This window comes from Lathamus discolor, chromosome 1 (assembly GCF_037157495.1).
Source record: "Lathamus discolor isolate bLatDis1 chromosome 1, bLatDis1.hap1, whole genome shotgun sequence".
Lineage (NCBI taxonomy): Eukaryota > Metazoa > Chordata > Aves > Psittaciformes > Psittacidae > Lathamus > Lathamus discolor.
Genome location: NC_088884.1, coordinates 108,916,730 through 108,939,259, shown reverse-complemented (window position 1 = coordinate 108,939,259; position 22,530 = coordinate 108,916,730). Strand labels below are relative to the sequence as shown.

At 39.8% G+C, this 22,530-nt stretch overlaps 1 protein-coding gene across 5 annotated transcripts; it reads right to left on the bottom strand.

Annotated features, from left to right (window-relative positions):
* Nucleotides 1–95: 95 nt before the first annotated feature.
* On the bottom strand, nucleotides 96–22,145 carry INTS10 (integrator complex subunit 10). 5 transcript variants are annotated; one of them, XM_065690110.1, is made up of 18 exons: nucleotides 21,940–22,145; nucleotides 20,194–20,261; nucleotides 19,832–19,935; nucleotides 18,703–18,842; nucleotides 17,789–17,870; nucleotides 17,344–17,484; nucleotides 16,827–16,998; nucleotides 16,227–16,396; nucleotides 12,509–12,642; nucleotides 11,573–11,729; nucleotides 10,815–10,897; nucleotides 9,831–9,983; nucleotides 8,627–8,735; nucleotides 8,170–8,249; nucleotides 7,511–7,673; nucleotides 6,370–6,463; nucleotides 2,372–2,449; nucleotides 96–471 (listed from the first exon to the last, which is right to left on the bottom strand). In XM_065690110.1, the coding sequence occupies exons 1-18, from the start codon at nucleotides 22,066–22,068 to the stop codon at nucleotides 315–317; spliced, it is 2,214 nt and encodes a 737-aa protein (XP_065546182.1). In that variant the 5' UTR covers nucleotides 22,069–22,145; the 3' UTR covers nucleotides 96–314. The 5 variants fall into 5 exon arrangements, with proteins under 5 accessions (XP_065546182.1, XP_065546193.1, XP_065546155.1 ...); XM_065690121.1 differs by having other exon boundaries at nucleotides 11,573–11,726; nucleotides 21,940–22,144; XM_065690083.1 differs by lacking the exon at nucleotides 2,372–2,449 and having other exon boundaries at nucleotides 21,940–22,143.
* Nucleotides 22,146–22,530: the final 385 nt, after the last annotated feature.

The window sequence follows — 22,530 nt, the reverse complement described above, 5'->3', positions numbered from 1 at the left end:
AGAACTGACACACACCTTAATATAATGCTATGCAAAAAAAAAAAACCAAAAAAAAAACCAAGGACAAAGCCCACAAACAGGACATTACAGAAGACTTCTTAAACAAAGTTTTATTTATAAAGTTTGATCTACCCACATAAGAAAATGAAGTGGTAGCAAACACTGAGTAGTGTTTGTGTATTGCAGAACCTGTACCTCATAGGGAACTTCTTTGACTTCCTGGACATGTGATTTTTCACTGCCACAATGCTGTTCCTACAGTGAAGAGCCTTCCTCTCTCTCTGTAAGAGGCACTTCATCACGATCCAGTCCATTCAAGCGAGAGTCTGCAGCAGCAGTATTTTCTCATTAATGCAGAACCTATGCAAGACCACCATGAGATTTTCCCCACAGCGCGAGACCTGGCGCTCCATGGCCAGGCGAAAATCTTCTTTCACTCCTTTAGTTATACCGCGGGTAACTGTGTGATGCCTTAAGCCATAAAGGAGAGAAAGACAGACAAAAATCAAGTGATGGTTATTTGGTGTATTACAGTAATTTAAAAGGTGCTGCATGTCACTTACTATTTATCTACTGTCCATACCCGAGTTTATATATGGAGAGCCAAATAGCCTGTGCTATGCTATTTCTTAAGAAAACATGTTTAATAAGTTGCAAGTCTTTCAACAGTTACAAGTTCCATAGAAGTCTGTACTCTTACTACTTTGATAATGACTGTTGTGGGGAAAAAATGTTGCTGTTCTGGCTAACAGGAAAATCCAGTGTCTTAACCCAGTTATGTACAGTGTGTTCTTGCTTGGGGAAAGGTGGTGGGTTATTTTTTTTATCTTCTGCCTTTACTGCCCAGGCCACTTCCTCCTTGTAATCACTTCTATAAACGGTTGGGGTTCAAAGAAAAGTGAAAAGATGAACCTGCTTTCTGTGGAAGAAGGGGACAGGTGGCAACCACCATGAAGATGTACCAATAGGAATGTGCAGGAAGGAGCTATATTATCCTGAGGGCACTGATAACTCTTGACTAATGAAAGGTGCAGTGAATGCTTCACAGGCCAACAAAAAGCTCAAATCAAGCCAGGCTGTGAGTCACTGTCAGTAGAAGCCAGCTCTTGTGGAAGTACGAGACACCAGCCAGGGATTACATGTATTCCGAGCAGAAGTTCAGAACTTTGTTCTCAAGCAGAACAAAGGCCCAGCTACTGAGCAAGCTAAAGTGATGCTGGCTGGGGAAACTTGGGATATTGCCCTGCTAAATGCTATTCTTATCAACAGTTCTTTGTCCTCACCCTGGCTTGTAGCACTCAATCCTCCCTCCTGCCCTTAATGTTCTGCAGTGCCAAAGCACTACAATTCACCTGCACTGTGCAGAACTTTGTAACATCTGCCTGCAAGCCATAGTTGGGAAGGGAGCCAAAAGATACGCCCTGAACTGAAAGCCTAGTGCTGCTAGAGGAGCAGCATAAATTAGAGAGAAATGCATAATGCTGATGTTGAGACAAGTCCTGAGTCATGGCTAAGAAGAGAAGAGCTGGACTGAACCCAGCAAGCCCACCAAAAGACAGAAAGGAACTACAAACTTAAGGGTAAGGGCAGCCATGGCAAGCCAGAGATGCTGGAAACAAGAAAAGGAAAAGTCTGGGAATTGCCCTCACCACCACCACCACCCCACCTTCATTTAAATCAGCATGTCCAGCATCTGAGAAGAGACTTCTCTGCCAAAACAGTAGTTACCTCTGTAACGTGGAGAATGCAAAGAAGAGGCTAGCCTGGAGCATAGTGGGCAATTCATTGATGAGCTAGCCTGAGGGAAGCAAAACTGCACTGAAAATACTCCAGCCTATTCAGAGGTTATGGGGTAAGCCCTGTTTTCCATCTTTACTTGTCTTAAAACATTGCTGGCAGCCGAGTGTTATGGTCAGTTACAGCCTAAAGGAGAATATCCAACCTACAGCTACTGAGAAAGCCAGCAGCACTTCAGAAGATGTGTGTCATTGTAACAGCTGGAAAACAGAGTTCAGAACAACTTAAATGAATAAAAGTAGCTACGAACGGATCCAGTAACCAGTATCTTGGAAAGAAAGGGTTATACTCTTGCTAATATGTGACTGAGCACTGGTACCATGTTGGAGGATTTCTACATTTGTGTTTAAATTCAACAGTGATTATTAGATTGAAAGGACACAGATACTGGCAACTTATGGGAAAAAGAAAAATAAATGTTATCATAGAACAACATGGCTTGCCAGGCAATGTAGGTACAAATGGAGAAAAAAATAAAAGATAAATACTGAGTAACAAATTGCTGAAAACCATGGGCAGTAAAACATGTTGACAAAACACAGCACATTATGAGTGGGTTTTTTCCACTTGGTACCTGTCAGCAGTCTGTATGCTGGGCTGTAGCACAGGTATGAATTCCTGCTGCAGTAACCCCATGGGAGGGCTAGAAGTCCTTTAAGAAACAGCAAACAGCAGCATTCAAACACCCACACACCAACTCCCCCTCCGGTGCACAACAACTCTCCAGAAAAAGGGGCAACAAAGAACTGGGGTGAGACCACACAGCAGTGACCACCGGGCAGCCGACAGGGTGCAGGACCCTAACAGCACCAAGCATGCAAGTACCCCCAGATTTCATTGCAAGGCTGTTCTGCAGCTGTGGTCTAAACATATACCCATACTTTTGAACAGTTACACTGGGAGAAAGGACAGTGGTAGTGCAAAACCAATTCACAGTTGTACACTGATGAACTATGCCAGCTTTTCCCAGGAAGCACGTCAGTCAGAGAAGATTTAATCAGAGGAGCATTGCGGATACCACAGCTTCCCTGCAGAGCTGGCAAGAGCATGTCAGTGAACAAGGAGAGCCCACGACTTGGGGTGAAGGGATGTGCTGCTGAGCCCAAGCTGAGTGCATGCACAGCAGATATCAGCCAAGTTGAGTACATGACAGTGTGTGTTACAGGTTGCCTAAGCATCTTCATTAGCCTACAGATGGCCTTTTTCACCTTTTCTAATTCAAACTACATACAAAACTGGCTGTTAGAGGATAGCACAATGTCAGAGCACAGACACCTACTCCAAACAACCTCCCATTTATGGCCAGGGCCACAGGAGCTAGTCACCAAAAGGTGTCTCAGCTGAAAAATAGTTTGTCTTCCTGCATGTTCAAGGACTGAATTTCACAGTTCAATCCTTGTCTCTGTGTGCTGTGTGTAACAAGAAAATAACTTCTTGCGTCCAGCCTAGAGCAAACCTAGTGCGACACTGAAGGAGAAACAAAAAACTTATATACAGAACAGGCCTAGTTTCTTAACTTAAATCTTACCAGGCACCCCCACAGATGCTAAGAAGGGAGCAGAGGAGCAGGACTTGCACTTACATGCTTATAATACCGAGTTAGGGGCCTATTGTCCAATCTCACAGGTGGGCATTTGGGTTACTAGCTGTAATTTATTGACGTATACAGATGGAGAGCTATGCTTATAAATGTCAAGTAAAGACAGGACATTTTCGTAGTACAGAAACAGTCTATAATAATCTGAAATAAAATATTCACAAGAATTATTCAATCAAATGAGATATTTTTTCATGAGTTCTTGGCGTGAATGAGCCCAGTGATTGCAAAAATGAGCACAGGGAACAGAAAATACAAAGAAACAGCAAGATGTTATTGGTCCCAGAGTGGCAGATGTTTGCAAAAGGGATTCTGCACAACTGTGTCGTCATTCCTGTTTGCAAGGTCTGCAGTTAGAATTAAGCATACCCAAGTGCCCAGTTGGAATAAAAAGTACACTTTCAACATTGTTTCCCTTCAAACCCACTGAGCTTTTCCTCCGCTGTCCCCAAGGGGGAGATGTGGTGGGCAAGTGAGTAGAGGCAGAACATTCAGCTTTCACATCAGGTAGTTCACTAGGCTAAGATTAGACTAATTAGAGTAAGATCTAATAAAAAGAGAAGCACAATATTAATCACTCATTGCTTGTATGTTGTTGTTCTCTTTTACCTCACTAGCTAACACTGCCACCACTGACACAGCAGAATGATGAAACTTGGCTTGTCTAGAATGGAGTTCCAAAGCACTCTAGCTGAATTCAGAGATCACCGTCAAGTCTTGCTGACTCTGCAAACAGAACGAACTGGTTGTATCACCAGTTAAAACCAAAACCATGGACCTTCATATTCTTACAGCGGATACAAGCAAAGGGAGCTTTTACAAGCTGCATATGTATTTTGCAGGACTTGTTTGCAAGTCTGCAGGCTACAAAGATCTTACTTCAGCTTTTGAAAACCACCTTGCAGTTTGCCCTCCTGGGTTCAGAAAAATGTATATAATTTCCTATAAAGTATAGGTACTGAGGAAATGTACTGGAAGAAGAATGTGAAATTCACCTGGGGAGAAAATGTCCTATAGGTCATAAAACAAGAAGCTATCCTTATAAAAAACATGTAATATCTGTAATACATTTTCCATCAGTGAAGATGCAGGATTGCTATGTACATTCACGCTGAGGGAAGATTAGGCAAAGGAGCAACTGCTTTGTCTTTGTGCTGCTGTGGCAAACTTCAGATTGAGTCTTCCTGTTTGTGACTGCACAGTATCTGAGCTGCCTCTGCTCATTCCTGGAAGGTTGGTGCAGCAGCTCATACAACCAGAACCAGTGATAGTTTCGAAACATCAGGTTTTGAGCCTACTAACCACTGTTCCAAGAAACAGCTGTGCCAGCACACTTATCTAAAATTGTAGTGTGGGGAGGCCTTAGTGCAACTGAGGCCAGTACCTCTGGGTGACACCATCCTGAGCCTCACAGCCATCCAGCTAAAAATCTACCTGGGGCACTAGGGGAGTAGATGGCATCTCCAAGAAGTGGACTACACCCTAAACTCTCCCTCCTATCAGCTCTCAGATGAAGTGGTTCCTGTCCTACACATCTCAGTTGCATAAAAGACACTGTACACTGCTTAACCAGCTGGATGCTATATTTAACCATTTCGGTTCAATAAGCAATGGAAATGGACTTCTCTTCTACAAGCATTTCCCTAATTCAGGAAACATAACACTGGTCAAAAGGAGGTCAAAGAGAGATTTCTGTCTTGCTAGAGATGCTGCTCGCTACATACTTCCTGACTGGTGGGGTCACAACTATAAGTAACAGCTACCACACCAACCAAAATAAAAGCCATGACTCAAAGAAACAGCACAGAACTATTGCAACTAACTTGAGACAGCAGCTAAGAAGTTACCAGACATAGTTGTGGGTGCTAAGCCCTCTTGCTGACAAAGCTTATTAATATCATACGTAGCACAGCATATCCTGATTCTTGTTTTCATGCAGCTGGTTACAAGCAGTGAGGTAAGAGACTGAAAATCTTAGAGCATAGAAGAGAAAATTCTCTGTCACATGAATAAGCATGTGTATTCCTTCTTTTCCTTTTCTCATTACAACTAGTATCCCATTTCTCTGCTGGTTACCTAGAACTCTGGAAAATCTATCTACTAGTCTAAATATGTATCCAGTTGTCTCATGTTAGGATCCCATTTTTTGTAAAACTTGAACCCATTTCTAGTTAGTGAATAGCCAAAATACCATACCCAAATTGGAATTTCAACAAACTTAGCACTCCCCCTCTTATAAAGCAAAATACCACAAGTTCTAATAAATAACCAGGATGTTCCAAAACATTCTGCCACTAAAACCCTGCAGCAGATACTTGTTCAAGTCTTGACTCAAAACTAAGAACACCTAGGAAGTTAATCCAAATTATTAATTTCTTCAGCATCTTGTAAAAAGCTAAGCCAAACAAGCTTATTCAGTACATAGCAAGAGATGACCTGCTAGTTCTGACACAGAGGTTAGTAGAGCTTACCTGGAGTGTAATTTAATTTATGCTTTATACCTAAGTTTTTAATCATTGTGGTCTTTTAGAACTTTGTTTACAACAAAGAGTGCTTTCTGGTTAGCATTCAGCACAATTAGCAACACCACCTTGCACTCAGACCTGACTATTTGAAGAATTCCTGCAAAGTACAAGTGTCTGAAAAGAGCAATACCATAATCACTTTAATATCAATTATTCTAAAGCAAATGCCATACTTGGAAATAAAATTATGTAAAAGTAGGAAAGTTGAAGACCAAAAAAAAAAAAAAAAAAACCACCACCAAAATCCTCACAAGTCAGCAGGAGAGTCAGAAAAAGAAGCTCACTGCCTTGTCTGAACTCCTTTATTTTAAGCTCAAAGACATGACAAACTTACTATCTAGAAGATTACATGAAAACAAAGACAACCAACAACCACCGAACAACCAACCAACAACCATACTCCCTTTTTTTCCACCCCAAAGAAAACAGTAAATGCTTTTTTATACTTACTTGATTAACATTGCTTGATTTGGTAGCAGTTCCAGATGAATTTTCCCTCCTTCCTGTGTTCTTAAATAAGCAAATTCCTCCAACATATCAATATCTGAAGAAAATGTTAAGGATCTGAGTAGGGATAAAACAATAGAGAACATTCCTTCTTATCTCTCACACCTGAAGCCACACTGCTGAAAGGACAGTCAAAATGAACAGCTATTTTAAGTATCTTGTTCTTAAAAGTGATAAAGAAGATCAAAGCATGTACTCCTAATCCTCCACAAATTCATGAGAAATGGCTTTTTAAAGAGCAAAACACATATGTCAGTCAATTTCTTTTCTTTCTTCATTTCTTTGTATGTAGAGTCAGACACAGGTAATGAAATCTCCTCTCTCCAAACAAACTCCCTGGTTATTTTTACTTACTTTGCCTGCATTGCAGGTTATCAAAGCAGTGCAAACTGAAGCTGGGACTGAAGGAAATGCCGCCACAGTGGCACATACCACCTTTTTTAGTTTTCTATTTTGGTCCCTTTATACAGGTTTTCTTTTTGTTTTTTTCCCCCCTTTCTTTTAACATGAGAGGTTTTTTTAGTTGTCTCAGATAGGAGTTAGACCCCTTGCTTCCTAGGGACCATGGCTGCATGTCTATTTAGGCTAAACATTAAACTGTCCATGTTTGTATGCTGATCCAAGCATACATCAGATACCTGAGTACAGAAATGAGACACACTTTGCATTAACTTTGACATAGCTCATTATCTTACCCATACAAAGCATTTCATGAACGACAGTCAAAATCATTCAACTTGTTGAAGCATAGGTACCACTTTATCACTTCAAATAACAACTTTGTAGTACAATACCCTATAGATCGTATTGAAAAGACTGCCATCCCTTGCAGGGGCAGCCTGAGCTGCTGCTGTTTTTCTGAATGGAAGTGCAATTGCAATGTACTTAAGGGAACCCTCAGGTGCCAGAACAGGTGACATATTTACAGTCGCTTGTGCACTACTACCTCTTACAAGAGGCTTACATGGTATGGAAATGAACATAGAATATGATTCAGGGAGAGAACTGCTCCTGAATTGGCTTTTTCAACACCCCAGCACATACTTTTGGATGTGAAACACATTCTTGGTTAGAGAAAGGATACTCGTGACATAGTTGAAAAAATTCTCATACTGGAAGTTTCCTTGTTGGCAGATTTTGTTGATGGCTTTCAGGAACAAGTTCTCACCCCTTGGCCACTCATGCTGAAGCAGAACAACTACATGGCCCAGTGCCATATCATCTCTGCTGTCTGTGAAAGCTCTGAGCTTCAGGGAAAAAATAGGCATAGAGACAATCAGGAAACACGTTAATTTTAGAAACGTACAGGATTCATCTCACCTACATCTGTGCAAATACACAAGAAGTTTTCTAGGACCTTATTCCGTTCTGCCTTAATATATACATTTAAAATAGGTTGGATGTTTCCAGCCTATTTCTAGGCAGAAAATACCATATTCTCTCCACTGACCTATAAGGGAAGTCTGAATACAGACAAAAGTATCTTGAGATTTATTCTATCTCCCTGCCCAGAACAGAAACAAATGTAAGATGAAAAAAAGAGAACAAACCCCTCCTTCATCAACACTCCCTCCCCCCTGCAAAAAAATAAGAGCCTCCACAAACCTATATAGGTGAGAAGTACTTGAAGCACTGCCCTTCACACATTATCACACCACCGTGATAAGGCCATGCAGTTTCCAGACTCCAGATACATACACTAGGTCTTAGAGACAGCATCAGATTTGAAGCCTTATAGCTTACCTTGAAACAAGCTAACAATAGATGAAGGCAGTAAGGCATGATTGCTCTGCTGGTACATGGCCAAAGCTTCAAATCAGACCCTGCAACAGAACAGTTTATCATACACTTCTTTAGTAATCTCATGATGATTTACATTTGAAAGAAATTGGAATGGAGCAAAAGAAATCTACAGTTGCCAAATCTCAGGTACAGAGAAAAACTTTACAGGTATATTATGAATTACTCAAAACATGAAGTTACACATTTTAAATTTTTTTCTTCATTTCTCTTTTCCTGTGGTAGGAATTTGCCACCAATATACTTTAATAGGTACCAGCAGGAAAACCACTCACAAAATCAAGAGGGGATAAAGAACTTCCTCCCTTTTTGTGATCCAGAAAGAGAACTATATACTCAATGAAAATGCATGAACTAAAATTGAACTGACACTAAGTTTAGGTTAGTAGCAATTCCATACCTTTCCTGAATTTAGACTTTACTTTAGGTTGCTCCTCTTGTACTCTACCTCCTTCTTGTATTGGAAGTGAAATACAGCACATGAGGTCAAGCACTTTTTCACAGGTTTGCTATAAAAAGAACAATAGGGACATGATAATGCTAAGTCTAACTGAAGTTATTCAAATTCATATATGATTAAAAATTTCAGATATGCAAAATTAAAAAACAATCACAAAATACTCTGCTAGAACTTGAGTGGACTTCATGCATAACTTAGTTTGGCTGAGCAAAAAGATGTAGCTCTCATTAAACAATCCCTGACAGCTTGCCCAAGTCATCTGAATTGTGAACAAAATATGTATTGCATTCTTCATTTCAGGACTTTAAGATCAGTACAACTGCAATAAATTATTTTACTTTGAAGGATTAAGTTTTCAAATTAATTCTTAGAATAGCTTTTAAAAGCTTGTTCTGTCTGTAGTAAAAACAGAAAGGAAAATGGCAATCTGACAGCATGACAGAAATGCAATGAATTTTTTATGCTATTTCCCAGAGACACTAAGAGGTCTGTGGGGATGTTATCACATTTCCAGTAAAAGTAGTAAACCGGAAGGGAGAGAAAGACTTGCTCAGTAGTACTAGCATGACACTAGATCCTAAGAGACACAGCCTTTACTGTAAGTGCTGACACTGACTGACCGAAGACCACCATGCACTTCCATAATATTAAAAACACAAAGAATGTATGGCAAAGGTAAAGCAAGTTCAGAGGTCAGCCCAGAGAATATTGTTCTAGAGTCTCTTATACTGTCAGCTGATAACTAATTCCTAAGATGTTCACAGTATTTTCTTTTCTATAAACCTTTTCTTTCCCCTGCCACATGAAGCCTATACCTAAAAATTTTCCCCTCAGTATTTGACACTGTTTCAGTAAAGTTAAGGACTTCAAATTTAAGATTACTTTTATGGACAACTCAAACACTTGTAGATATGGAAAATCATAACTAAACCCCAAAAAGCATAACTACCAGGCTATCTATGAGAGATGCTACTGGACAGTTAGTGTGCCAGGAAGTGCAATTCTTCTCCTTATCAGGCATGGATTTTTCACTATGTTTGATACCCTGTTGAAAGCAAGCTAATGGAAAATTTCAAAGGAAGATGACAAATGGGAATCACAGGGCCAGATGATGAAGAACCAGTGTGTGGGATGCTGTACGTACCCGATATTCTCCAAGGGCAAAATGGCATGTCGCTAACTGGATTAGTGCTCTCTGATTTTCTAGTGATCCTTGACCTGTAATTTGCTGTGGAGAATGAGAGCCCTGAAGAGCTGCTAAGTGATGTAGGCTGCTAATTGCTTTCTTGTACTGCCCCTTTAAAAGGAAGATACAAAAGGACAGTGTTAGGATCTTCTGTATACACTGGATAGAAAGACAGAAATAAAATTTCCTTTATAGAAAGCTTCCAAAACATAGTGTGCCCAAATAACAGGGCTTCAGAATTTTGATATAGGAGAACACTCTCCAGTGATGGCCGTAGATTGATTGCTTGCAAGGCAGTGAGAGGACAAACAGAATTCTGCTTTAAAAAGCCTGCTTAGAAATCACATTTGTAACTGAAACAAACAATTCTGCTCTTCAGGGTTAATCATTACTTTATTTAAAGGAATAAAGATTAAAATAGCTCCTGTTCAAGTACAGGTATAAGCAAAATAAAAGACCCCCAAGGGAAAAACCATAAAAAGCCAAGCTTTCTTCTATAGATGGCATCTGGAATGAGCACAATCACCCTGATTTCTGAAGAGATTGATAAATTTTGACTGAGACATACTAAAATCTGCTGCTGCTTGAAAATTTTTCTCTGATTGTGTTCCAATATAATGCATGTCAGATGAATAAAATGCACTTTCCTTCCATAACATTATATATATAACACTACATATATATATATATATATATATCTACTGGTCAAAATACCATCACAGAGGTCTTTTCCACATGCCAAAACTCAACAAACAGGTATTGGGACAGGAATATCCTGAGCTGTGATAAGAACGGTATGGTTCCATCCCTAGAAGGGTCATGCTTTAAAGGATAAAATCAGTAGACACTTAAAGCAGTCACCTGGCTAATCAGAACAGCTATTCACAAGAAGGAAGAGCAACATAACGGTGTCATTTTTACTGTTTCTACATTTTTTCTTACCTGGTAGATGATCATGTCTGTCAGAAAGATTCTTAACCAAAGCCAGCTGTCCGTCTTCCATGCCAAACAAATTCTGGTGAACTCTGTGTAAGTGGTCAGAGAGGAAAAATTAGAAGAGAAAATTAAGCATTTCATGGCTTTGAGTTAAAAATCACTTATCTAGAAGAAAAAAAAAAAAAGCTGAATTTAATAATAATAATAAAAAAAAACCCAAACCAAAACCCTAACCAAAAAAAAATGTAAGAGTATGAAATCTCTCAAATATGAGATACTCTCTTCCTATACAATCATACTTTGATTTGCAGTGTCCAACAAATCCAAAAGCAGCTAGGTGGTACTATTTGCCTGCATTTTAGAACAAAAACTTGCTCTTATCACACCAGATATTATCTAAATGGAGAGACACATTCAAGACCCATCTTCAGTATCAACTAAAGCAGCCGCTACCAGCACATCCTCGCTGAGACAGCGGCACTACTATTAACCAATTGCACCTTCAGTAATGGCTGCTTCCAAGAGAAGTGGGTGTGAATAAGCAAAGATGCATGAAAAACCTAACTAAATCTAGGAACAAAATATTCAGAAATGCAACAACTGATAAAGCTTCTTATTAGAACTTCAATTAAAAATACTCAGGACCCAAAGTAAATTCAAATTTAAGGATTCACAATGACAGGAATTATATTTTAACAACAGTAAAATTACTTCTATGCACAGCAATGAAGCCTAAATGCAACTCTGCCTCTAGTTAGCCTTACCTTTGTCGAGTGATTCCAGTGAATAGAGCAGTTCCCAGCTCTCTCTTGCCAGTTTAAAGCTCTCTAACACTTCAATAGAGTTTGCAAGATCTGCCTTGTTTACTGTAATATGTCGACTTCGTGCCTTCCCAGAAGGATCCTCATCATCTGAGCTCTGCTTAAGCATCAATTTAAAACAGAGATTAATTTCTTAATTTACACTTATTTCAAAGGACTCTAAAGTCACAGAAGTTCCACTGAACACAAGAGAACAATGCTGTACTAGAAATGCCAAGGTCCTAGTTCAAGTGCTGTTATGTGACTTTTTGCCTAGCTTGTTCTAATATTACAACAATTGATTTTCTATCAAGAAACTCAGTGGTATAGCGTTATAAACAATACCCCAAAAGAATTCATTCTGTTAAACGTGGTGTACTGCCACTGAGCTTCAGCCAGATTATCCATTAGGAGTATGTACATACTTCACGCTTTATCACCTAGTTTAAGTCTAAAGTGGCATCATGCAAAGAAAACGTAATTCTTGTACTTCTGCATACTTCCACCAGCAGAGAAATTCTATAAAACTGTGGGTTTCTACTAAAGAAGAAATAGATGTATTCACAGTTCCTATCACGAAAAGTCAATTAATTTGGAGGTTTAGCTGCAGAACACCTGACTGATATAGCTACCGTTTCTAACAGCTTCTGCAGTTTCTGCTGAACTCCTTCAAGTTAAAGCATTCACATCAACACACACATGTCTATAGCAACTGCTACAAAAATTATTTTATTCTTGCTGGCTTTAACCAAAAAAATCTGTTTGAAAATTGTGGTTGTGAACAGCTACTCCAGGACAGCTCTAAAAATACATCTACTACATCTGTATTAAAACGACTTCTGTCTCAATTCCAGTACCTGTGCCATTCCTGTTACAAACAAAAAAGGCTGGAAAAGTTACCATTGTTTTTTCTCTTCCCTCAGCAAGTTTCCTCTTTTTGTGTATATGTTTGTTACGATCAATATCTGTATCACCATAGATGTTGGTCACATCCTCAAGAAGAACCAGTGGGGTTTGGTTTGGAGCATTTGGACCTGGATTTAAAGATAAATTAATTCAAGATGGCTCTAAACTGATCTGAAAGATCTCATGCCTACATTAAGCTGGTTTTATTTCCTTCACAAATAATGACTGCAATGCTAGAGAACACAATCTGCAATTGGTTCACTTAAGTTGCATAAGCTTAAACTATGCTTGTAAAGCTATGATTTTCTCAAAGCAGCCTTACAGTAAAGGTCAGAATGTATTTACCAGACACCACAAGAATTTGCTTGGAAGCTTCAAAACATCTTTGAATCTTTTTCTTTCCAACAGGCACAAGATATACTCAGGCACAAGGTGTTCTCTTATCAAGCACTACTTGCTTTTATGTAAGTACAACAAATGGCTTTGAAGTTAACAGCCACAAACATGGCAAAGCACAGCAATGGTCTCAAAACTCTCACGAGAAACCAATGCAATATGCTGACAGCACTGATGCCTCAAAGAAGTGAGTATATTTTATCACAAGATTTCCCTGAGTATCATTCAGTGTCAGCTTTGTCCCCACTAATTTCAATGTACACAATTAAACCTTCAGTTGACTGCCAGAGCCCATCATCACTCCCCAAAGCCTCTAGAGAAGCCTCATTTCAAAGCACAAAAGGCTTAATTTCTACTTGCGCTGGTGTCACAGAACATCCAGTGGGATCTGGTACCTGTAATTTCAGATCTTGGTGCTTAAGTTTCATTAGATATAAAATAGTGACAACACTTCTTAATCTCAAACAACATGGGTACATGGCCACTACTGAGAGGGCTTTCCTTCTGAAAACATTTTCTGCTTTTCCATAATCAAGTTCTATATATATGTGCAAAGCTAAGACAAAGAGAAATATAAAGGTAAGGGGGAATCCATTACTGTTTTCCCTTTCTGAAATTTCCACTGGACAAGACAGTAGTGCAGACAAGTATTTTCAGTATATGCATTTCTTTTATTTGTAGAAAGATATGAGGCTAAGGCCTCATGCATAACTGCAAAAAAAAAAAACAACATTTCAGAGCTCAGTATAAGGGCAATTCATTTCATATCTTGACAGAAAAGAACCTATATTAAGCTTTTTCCATCTACCAAAAAGTAATGTGTAAGAAGCCCACTACAACAGAATTTTTTTTTTTTTTTTTTTTACAAGAAATCACCAACCTGGCATGCTTAGCAAATAATATTCTCTCTTCTGACTTGTTTCAACTAAACACCACCAGTGAAATGTCCCTTACACAAAGGCTACAACACATTTAAATCACCTCTCCTGTACCACCATGTATTCCGCTGTGTTGGAATCTAACCTGTGTGAACTGAAAACAGAGTCAAGTCATAATGTAGAAAACAGCATGCACGAGAACCACATATGGAAGTACAACTAGGATGCTGAAAGAGTTTTATCATTAGAATCTCAAGAGCTGCTTCTTGTAACACCTGAGAAGAAAAGAGTGGGTTTTTCTTTCACTCAGACTAGTTTGAATGAATACTAACTGCACTGCTTTCCAAAGAAATATTTGTTTCTCAGTAGCAGTCAAGAGCACTGTAGCCTTTATTCCAAAATCTTCAATCCTAAACCAAAACCAAACCTAACCTCAAGCATTGACTTGGGCTGAAAAGCCTTCTCTTATATTACTCGAAGTTACAAAGCCATACAAAGAGCAATGCTGTGTTTTCGTGTCTAACCAAGCTCTAGAATCTAAGCTTACAGAGTTTATAATTGATTTCTAGCACAGAGTGTTATAAATAACACCCTAGAAGCATCAGCCCAAACAGCGACTCCTGCCAAGCCTGCAGGCAGCATGAAAATTATGAGAGGTGTGAATTGCCTCATTCATTTCTCAAGTCTCTAGCAAGGCAGACATGAATTATGCAAGAGAAAATGCACTGAAAAATTTTCTCCCCAGAGGTTTCTTTCCAAGTCCATGCACATGAAAAGAAAGTCACAGATCAAAGATCAGATGAGAATTAAGGATACAGCTTTTTCCCCCACCACTACACTTCCAAAATGCATAGGATTCTACATTCAAAATAGAATTCACATTCTACGAAGTGAGTCCTCCAAAGAAAGAGAAGAAAAGCCCTAACGATAGAAAGGATATGAGGGGCACTGAATATTACTGGACTTTAATGCTAAAGCAGAAATAAGTAAAAGATGCCTTGGAAATATTTTCCTGATATCAGAAAATCAGAAATGCTGCAGTGAAGGGACTACACTCTGCTGTTGCAGTATACATTCTCTTTTTAGCAGTTCAGTCTGAAAACATGAGCTTTAACATACTCAGTTGTACATCTTACAAAGTAGCATTTTCACCAGTGCTTTACTTCCTTTCTTCCTCAAGTCAGAATCAAGCAGCTAAAACTATATCCACAGTTAAAGTATGTCAGTGCCCCACCATAACTCTTCTTTCCTCTGGATGGAACAAAAAACTCAACTCAGTTCCTGTATTTGTTAAAGTGACTGCATGTTCTTTGCATACAAGTTGCCATGTTATTTGTCTTCTGAACTTAGCTATCTTGACACCATTCAACTGATTACCCAACTTTACAGAAAGTTGTTTAAAACCCATCATTTGCACTGAGTGTTTAATTACCCAAATGATTATTTGCTCCACATAGGAAATCGTAATGAAACTTATGAACACAAGACAACGTAATTTTATCATGAATCAGTAACTGTAGTGTTAATAAGTACTAATTACCTATGGTGACAATTGTTATTGTTGCAAGGAATTCCCTAACAGTGAGTGAAGAAGCAGGAAATGCACGCTACTAAGAGTTGAAAATTCCTCTTTGTGATGCTATTCCAGTAAATTCTAAACAAACTGGAGGTTAAAGAACTTCCAGCTTCTGGGCCATCCCTGAAAAACCCAGTAAATCCCTGAAGAAGCAATCCAAGGTGTTCCAGACAATCATGATATGCCCCAAAAGCAGATTTAAGTGAACAGGAAAAAGCACATATAACATTCATACTTTAAATGTTCAATTTACAAATTAATTACAAATTAGGATTAAGGTGCAAAGCACACCTTAAAGATCATGCTAATACTAGACAAAGACAGCAAACTTGGAATCTTGTGAATTTCATGAAATCTTTTCCTATTCAGTTTTTATTTGATCAATTATAAATCTGTTGTGTGTTCCTAATGTAAAAATATCTTCACTTATTTTGTGGAAGCTTTTGTACTATCTTTTGACTGAAGGAAGCCAGGAAAATGTAAGCTTCAAAGAATCAAAGGAGAAAATGAAACAAACATGTTATGCTCATAAAAGAGCAGGAATCAACCCTATGGATGTTTCTCGTAACACCCCTAACAGAATTCATTGTTCTGTTACTTTTCTCTTTGCTACACAACTAACTGCTGCTGGCCAAGATTGAAACCACAGTGTTAAGTTAAACTGATCTTTGGTCTGATCCACTACAGCAGTTGTCATAAACTACTTCTGCTGGCAGGACTAATGGCTTGGGAGAATTTTTAAGAAAACCCGTATCACTCTGTAAAACGATCGTTTCAAAAGACCAATGAGAAAAGATCTTTCAGACATTAGCAATGAAATCACCAAGAACTCTTTCCAAAAGTTGAAACATTAGAAACTAACCTTGAAAGAGCGACGGCTGGATGTTGCTGACATACTGGAATGCATTTTTAAAGAAGACCAGCATCGTGGAATACACTACTTGATTCTTATATTTAATGTGTGCATCGCTATCAAAGTTACTGATGTATCTGCAGAGGTCTTTCATTCGATGTAAAATATCACCAAAACTTCTGAAGAAGAAAGACAAGAATTCAGAATTTTACACAGACTCTGAAACTAAAGGAAAGAATGTACAGTGAACATTAAGAACTTAATGTTTTGGCTGAAGATATCCCCCAGCTGTATGTCATTGGAGGCTGTGAGTGCACACCAGTGAAACTTCAACATTTAGTATGATTCCCTTTGCTGAGGCACCTGGGGAAGGATACCCCACAGCACTATAGTTCTTATGCATAACTTTCAAAGATCTAGTTTAGGAACTAACTTGAAATTGCTCCCAGAATCCATGTTTTTGCTTTACATTGTACAGTGTTAAAAGAAAACCTACACTGATTTTACACAAAATGTCCTCCTGTTAAAATCTTTCTTCAACCCATCTTAAGAATTAAAAAGCCAAATTCTCTTTGAGAAGAAATACCTGGAAAAACACAAATTTCTCACCTTCTTCCTTTATCCATTTGCCATTCACACCTCATTCCCACCACAGACAATATTTTAAATAGCCTCTCCCAAGGATCTGTAACCTGTGATGATTTCTCTGTGAGACCATCTATTACATATTTCTGAGAGCTACGCTTGCTTGGAGACATAATATCAGAGGAGTCTTGTGAACCTAGGAAAATCAGCACATTTTTGTCTTCATAAAGAAATCAAACCAACTTATTTATTTTCAAGGAGGAGACATGTACATTGGAGCCTTCAGGGTAACCGCTCTTTACTGAGAAGGCTATCAGAGACCAATAGGCAATTCTGCATCCTCATACAAGAGAACTGACAGCCTGGATAAGGACATTCGTATCTGGTATCAAAGAACTAAGAAACATCAACTACTACTATTAATCCTTGTTTATGGGATACATTACATGAAAGTAATTTTTTTTTTTTTCATTCATGGATGTCACTTCAGTAATACTAAAATGCAGCCTAAGAAAGATCAATTTTGTAACAATATTCTTACCTTGATATTGGCTTTCTGTCTGTGTAGATCTGGTTACATAGTTAATATAAAATTCTGCTGCTTTATTCAGGTATTTATATAACAAGCTGGCAGGAAGTCGAACATCAGGGTTGTTAATTATCAGAGGAAGAACATCACAAACTAAAATAGAAAACAAACAAAAAGTCCTTTAAATTTGTGGGGTTTGTTCTATCTGTCCTAAGCAAAGTTTCTCAGTCATCAATGTAAGCCTTCATCTCTGGCTGACAAAGGATTACAAAGTACCTCACCTGAATGGCTGTAACACTAATTTGTACCATATAGCCCACCTGGCCTAATGTGGCCTGAGCCTCTTCTGACTAAAGTGATTTTCTGATTTTAATAGCCTGAAAGTAGCTTACTTAACACAGAATGTTGTCATACTAAAAAGCTGTATAATGAAACAAGAACATTAATATTTTCTTACCAAATAATTTTCTAAAACAATTCACTGGGGATTCTTGGTCTTCAATACTTTCAGCATCTAACAACGTTTCTCCAAGGCCTACCTGTATAAGCAGAGGTGAAAATCAAACACTGGACCAGTGGTTTTAGAAACTTTTTAACTGCAATTCAATTCAGTGGATGCATGAGTAGCAGCTCACTATATACGCCAACTGCATGTGCTAGTCTCTAAATTCATAGTTAAACTATCCCTACTTAGTAACAGGTAAAGAGCAATGCCAGAGGATAGCAAAAGACAACCAAAGGAAAAATTACACACACAAATGTATCAGTAGACATGCACAGACAACTGAAATCTACAAGGCCTTAAAGTTGCAGGTTATCATCTGGGCTGTAGTAACTAACTGTGCACATTACCTGATGCTAGTACAACTTAGTGTAAGTCAGTCTCAGAACTAAAAGATTCTATACTCTTCAAACTATTTTCATACTATCCTTAAATTAAGTAGGTCACCATTTACAAAGCTCCAGCCATAGCTTCACAAGTCAAAGCAAACAATGCTGTTTCTTATAGTCTAGTCATAACCTCAAAGCACTTTGCCTTCAATAAGACTTTACTGACAAAAAGATAAAGCAATATTCTTAGACTGTAATACTCCTCCACGCTCTTTTTGTGCTATTCTGCTTTTTTTAAAAGCGTGGAATATTCTTTGAATTTACAAAACAAAACGTTGTTTTATTTGTTTCAATTTTTTTTTCTGCTCAATTTTTCCCTAGTGGTAACCTCAAGATACAGCAATCTGAGCTATTAGCCACAATTAAACATGAGTAAGAAGACTCACCCTCTCCCTAGGCAAAGAAAATACATTTCAGAAAGCTGTCAAGAAACACATTCCCAATATCCTGAATAGTTACTATGAGCATCTCTTCTCTTACCCCGTGTTGCACCACAGTCTCTGGGAAACGTCGCAGAAGTAGTAATAGCATTTCTGCCCTTTCTAATGTGTTAAAACACTGTTCTGTAGCCTTCAGTAGCATTTCACACTGGACCCGACCAGGAAGGGTTTCAAACAATCCTTAGAAAGAAAATAAAATTAAAATCTCTAACTTGCTATGTCTGAATTCTAAAGGTTATTGACAAAGTGTAAAAGCCTAGTCACCATCACCTTGCTGTGCAGAAAGAGATTCCCGTATATTTTTTTCTGCTTTTAGTATCTACATCTGGAAAAAAACACCTCCGTTTCTTTCAGAAAATACCATATGAATATTTATCTGTGTTTATTTGTGTGCACAGAAAGACTGCTAATGAGTGTAATATGACACTTTAAGATGCTTTTCCAAGAATGCTCATTTATGCTTTGCTCACATTTCACTCCTACAATTAATACTTCCATTATTAAAAGGTGGGGTTTTTTTCAATTTAAACATCCAATTTGGTGAGACACTAAAAAGAAACCAAAGAAACCAACATATTCTCCCTGCAAGTTTTACATATTCTTTCTGAAAAACAAACACACCCCATGAAAAAGCAAGTATTTCCCTAGCTGGAATAGCCTGTATGCAGACTTACACACTGCTTATGCTTAGAGTTTCTGAAATGCATACTCAAACAACAGATTATAATTTGTGTAAGGTGTAAATCCTGCTTTCAAAACTGCCTGTGGCTGCCAGCAGTAAACACTGAGCCCGTCACTGTTCATTTTCATAACCTCCACTTCATATGTATAAATTCACCCCATTTTCATGATCATTTGCTGCTCTCTACAACCAATGGGATTATGATTCCTAAACCCTGTTTCGCTTATTCCCTACACAACATCTTTTCTAAGTGCTTGTTGTTCTGACAGACTTGTCTACCCATATCAGACACAAAGCAGTGAGAATCAACTTCTTATGTCCCTTCATTTCCTAGGCCTAACACACTGAATGAAGCCTCTAATGCTGAACTGATCAAAAAAACCTGCAGCCCACAAGCAAAGTTACAAAGACCACCATTTACTTGCTACATGGGGTATGTAACCAGAGGTCTTAACTTCAGGAGTTATTCACTAAACAAAATCCTTACCTCTTAAAAATTGTGTCTGCTTGTCCTGTGAGTCACTCCTTAATGCTGATGTAATAATGCTAATCTCCCTCCATACTGCAGGTTGGTCTGGAAAATTCACAAACCTGTAATAAAGTTTGAGGCAAAGAATATACAGTGATCACAAAATCTGTTTCCAAGACAGAACATTCCAATGAAAGAATGTGAATGGGCAAATGGAAAAAGAACCCCTTCTTTTTACTGTTTAATTAAGAAGACCTTTTCTACTTAATTTACCCACACGGATTTCCAAGAACACACACACTGTATTTCTGGAAACTCCGACATTTATGGAAAGAAGAAGCACCTGGCATAATTATAGAACTGCAGGTCTGACTACTCACATGTCATAGAGCAGCCTGCCCGCAGACGCTGTTCTTTCAGCATTCCTCTCAATAGTGTACATCTCATACTGCAAGATGGAAGAATAGAAAATCAGCTTTCTTGAACACATTTCTGAATCAGATTGTCCTTCCACTCTAAAAAAAGCCCTAAATTTGCCACAGCAGTCTGAATAAGAGAAAACTGAAGGACTGCGACATTTCTGTAGAAATGAGGAGCTGTGTTCAGACTACCTAATCACACATTAAATTAGTCATAAAATTCTGTATGATAAGTACTTTATTATTAACATGCTGGCTTTAATTTTACATAAATAAGAAACTTAGTGAGAATTCAAGGAGTTTTTTGACCAAGGTTTGCTTCCAGTCAAATGCAATGCAAAAACGCAACCTATTACAGAAGCCATAGTAAGAGAGGTACTTTAGATCTCTAGTAGAAATGGGGTTTTTTTGTTTGGTTGTTTTTTTCTTTTCAAAACCTAAACGCTTCAGCATGTGCAAACGCAAGAAGCAGAAAGGGACCTTCCTCTCAGTTATTAAAACCCTAGTATTTGGGGATGTACTCAGCTTGAGAGCAGCTCTGCGGAAAGGGACCTGGGGGTTGTGGTGGACAGCAAGCTCAATGTGAGTTAACTGTGTGCAGCTGCAGCAAAGAAAGCCAACAGGATGCTGGGTTACCTCGACAAGGGCATCACCAGCACAGATAAAGATGTCACTGTCCCACTCTACTGTGTGCTTGTCAGGCCACACCTGGAATGCTGTGTTCAGTTTTGGTCCCTGCTATTCCAAAAAGATGTGGACAGCCTGGAGAGGGTCCAGAGAAGGGCCACAAAAATGGTCAAAGGACTGGGAAGCCTGTCATTGAGGAAAGGCTGAGAGAGCTGGGCTTGTTCAGCCTGGAGAAAAGAAGCTTCGTGGGAGACCTTATCACTATGTTCCAGTATTTAAAAGGTGGCTAAAAAGAAGATGAAGATTCCCTTTGTACAAGGAATCACATGGAAAAGATGAGGGGTAATGGGCACAAGTTACTCTTGGGGAGATTCCAAACAGGCACAAGAGGAAAATTTTTCATTAGAACAATCCACTATTGCAATAATCTCCCCAGGGAAGCGGTACATTCCCCAACACAGGGCATTGTTAAGATTTAGCTGGACAGGGTGCTGGGACATCTAGTCTAGGCTAGGTCATACTGCCAAGAAAGGCTGGACCAGATGACTCTTGAGATCCAACCTGGTATTTATGAACACTTTCACTTTTATTGCAAAGCACTCACAGGAACTGATTTTATTGCAGAGAAACACAACGAGCAGTTACAGGCTCGCCACTTTAATCTTCTTAGATATTCTTTATTCACTGCTGGACACCCCAGTGAAAACCTGGGCACCCGTGGCACCACGGTGCACGGCTCTGCGTTCCCTACAACCGCCCCGCAATGCAAAGCGACGAACAAAGCCTGCAAAAGACAGTTCTGCTGCAAAACACGGGTGCTGGGCCGGGCCCCTCTGGGTACGCCAGGCCCGGCTTCTCCGTCTGACCGCCGCCCCAGGGGCTGTGTCTGTCCACGGGCGGCGAAGCAAACCCCTTCCTCCACCGCCCGGCAGGAGCCACCGCAGCGAGTACCGGACACCCCGCCCCTCCGCCCCCATTGGCCAAGGGGCTAGGCAGGCAGGCAGGGCCCGACGCAAGGCCGCCGGAGCCGAACTGCGCCGCGCCTTGCTCTCACGCCGGTGCGGTAGCGGCGGTGCTCACCTGGATGTTGAAGTCGGCGGGGTAGAGGCTCCGCGCCGTGATGAGCCAGGCCTTGGCCGCCCACAGGTCCCCCGGCACCAGCTCGCGGGCCCGCTTCACCAGGAACTCGCAATCCCCCTGCGCCGACATCTTGTACCCTGACCGGCCGCCGGGCGGCGCGCATGCGCCCCGCTATCCCGGGGCGGGCTGTCCGGCTTCTCCGCTCCTCCCCGCCGCCGCCGGCGCGCCGCGGAGGGGGCGTGGTAACGGCGCTGCGTCGGAGGCGGGGAGGTTCCCTGGGGCTGCTGTTGGCCCGTTTGGTTTCCTGCCTTCTGCAGCTTTCTTGGCCCTGGAACGAAGGTGGCCCTGCCCGGGGGGAACTACATCATAGAATCATAGAATGGTTTTGGTGGGAAAGGACATGAAGGTCTAGACCATGTTGCCCAATTCTCTGTGCAACCTGGCCTTGAACACTACCAAGGTTGGAGCATTCACAGCTTCCTTGGGCAACCCATTCCAGTGCCTCACCACCTTCAGAGTAAAGAATTTCTTCCTTATATCCAATCGAAACTTCATCTGTTTTAAGTTTGAACCCGTTACCGCTTGTCCTAT

What these genes read in the sequence shown, in the direction of transcription:
- INTS10 (XM_065690110.1), bottom strand. Translation starts at nt 22,068, where the DNA reads ATGTCGGCGCAGGGGGATTGCGAGTTCCTGGTGAAGCGGGCCCGCGAG. An exon ending in GGCAGGCTGCTCTATGACAT is followed by an intron (nt 19,936 to 20,193) that starts GTGAGTAGTCAG and finishes ACTTTATTACAG; the next exon opens with GTTTGTGAATTTTCCAGACC. An exon ending in GACAGAAAGCCAATATCAAG is followed by an intron (nt 16,999 to 17,343) that starts GTAAGAATATTG and finishes TGATTTTCCTAG; the next exon opens with GTTCACAAGACTCCTCTGAT.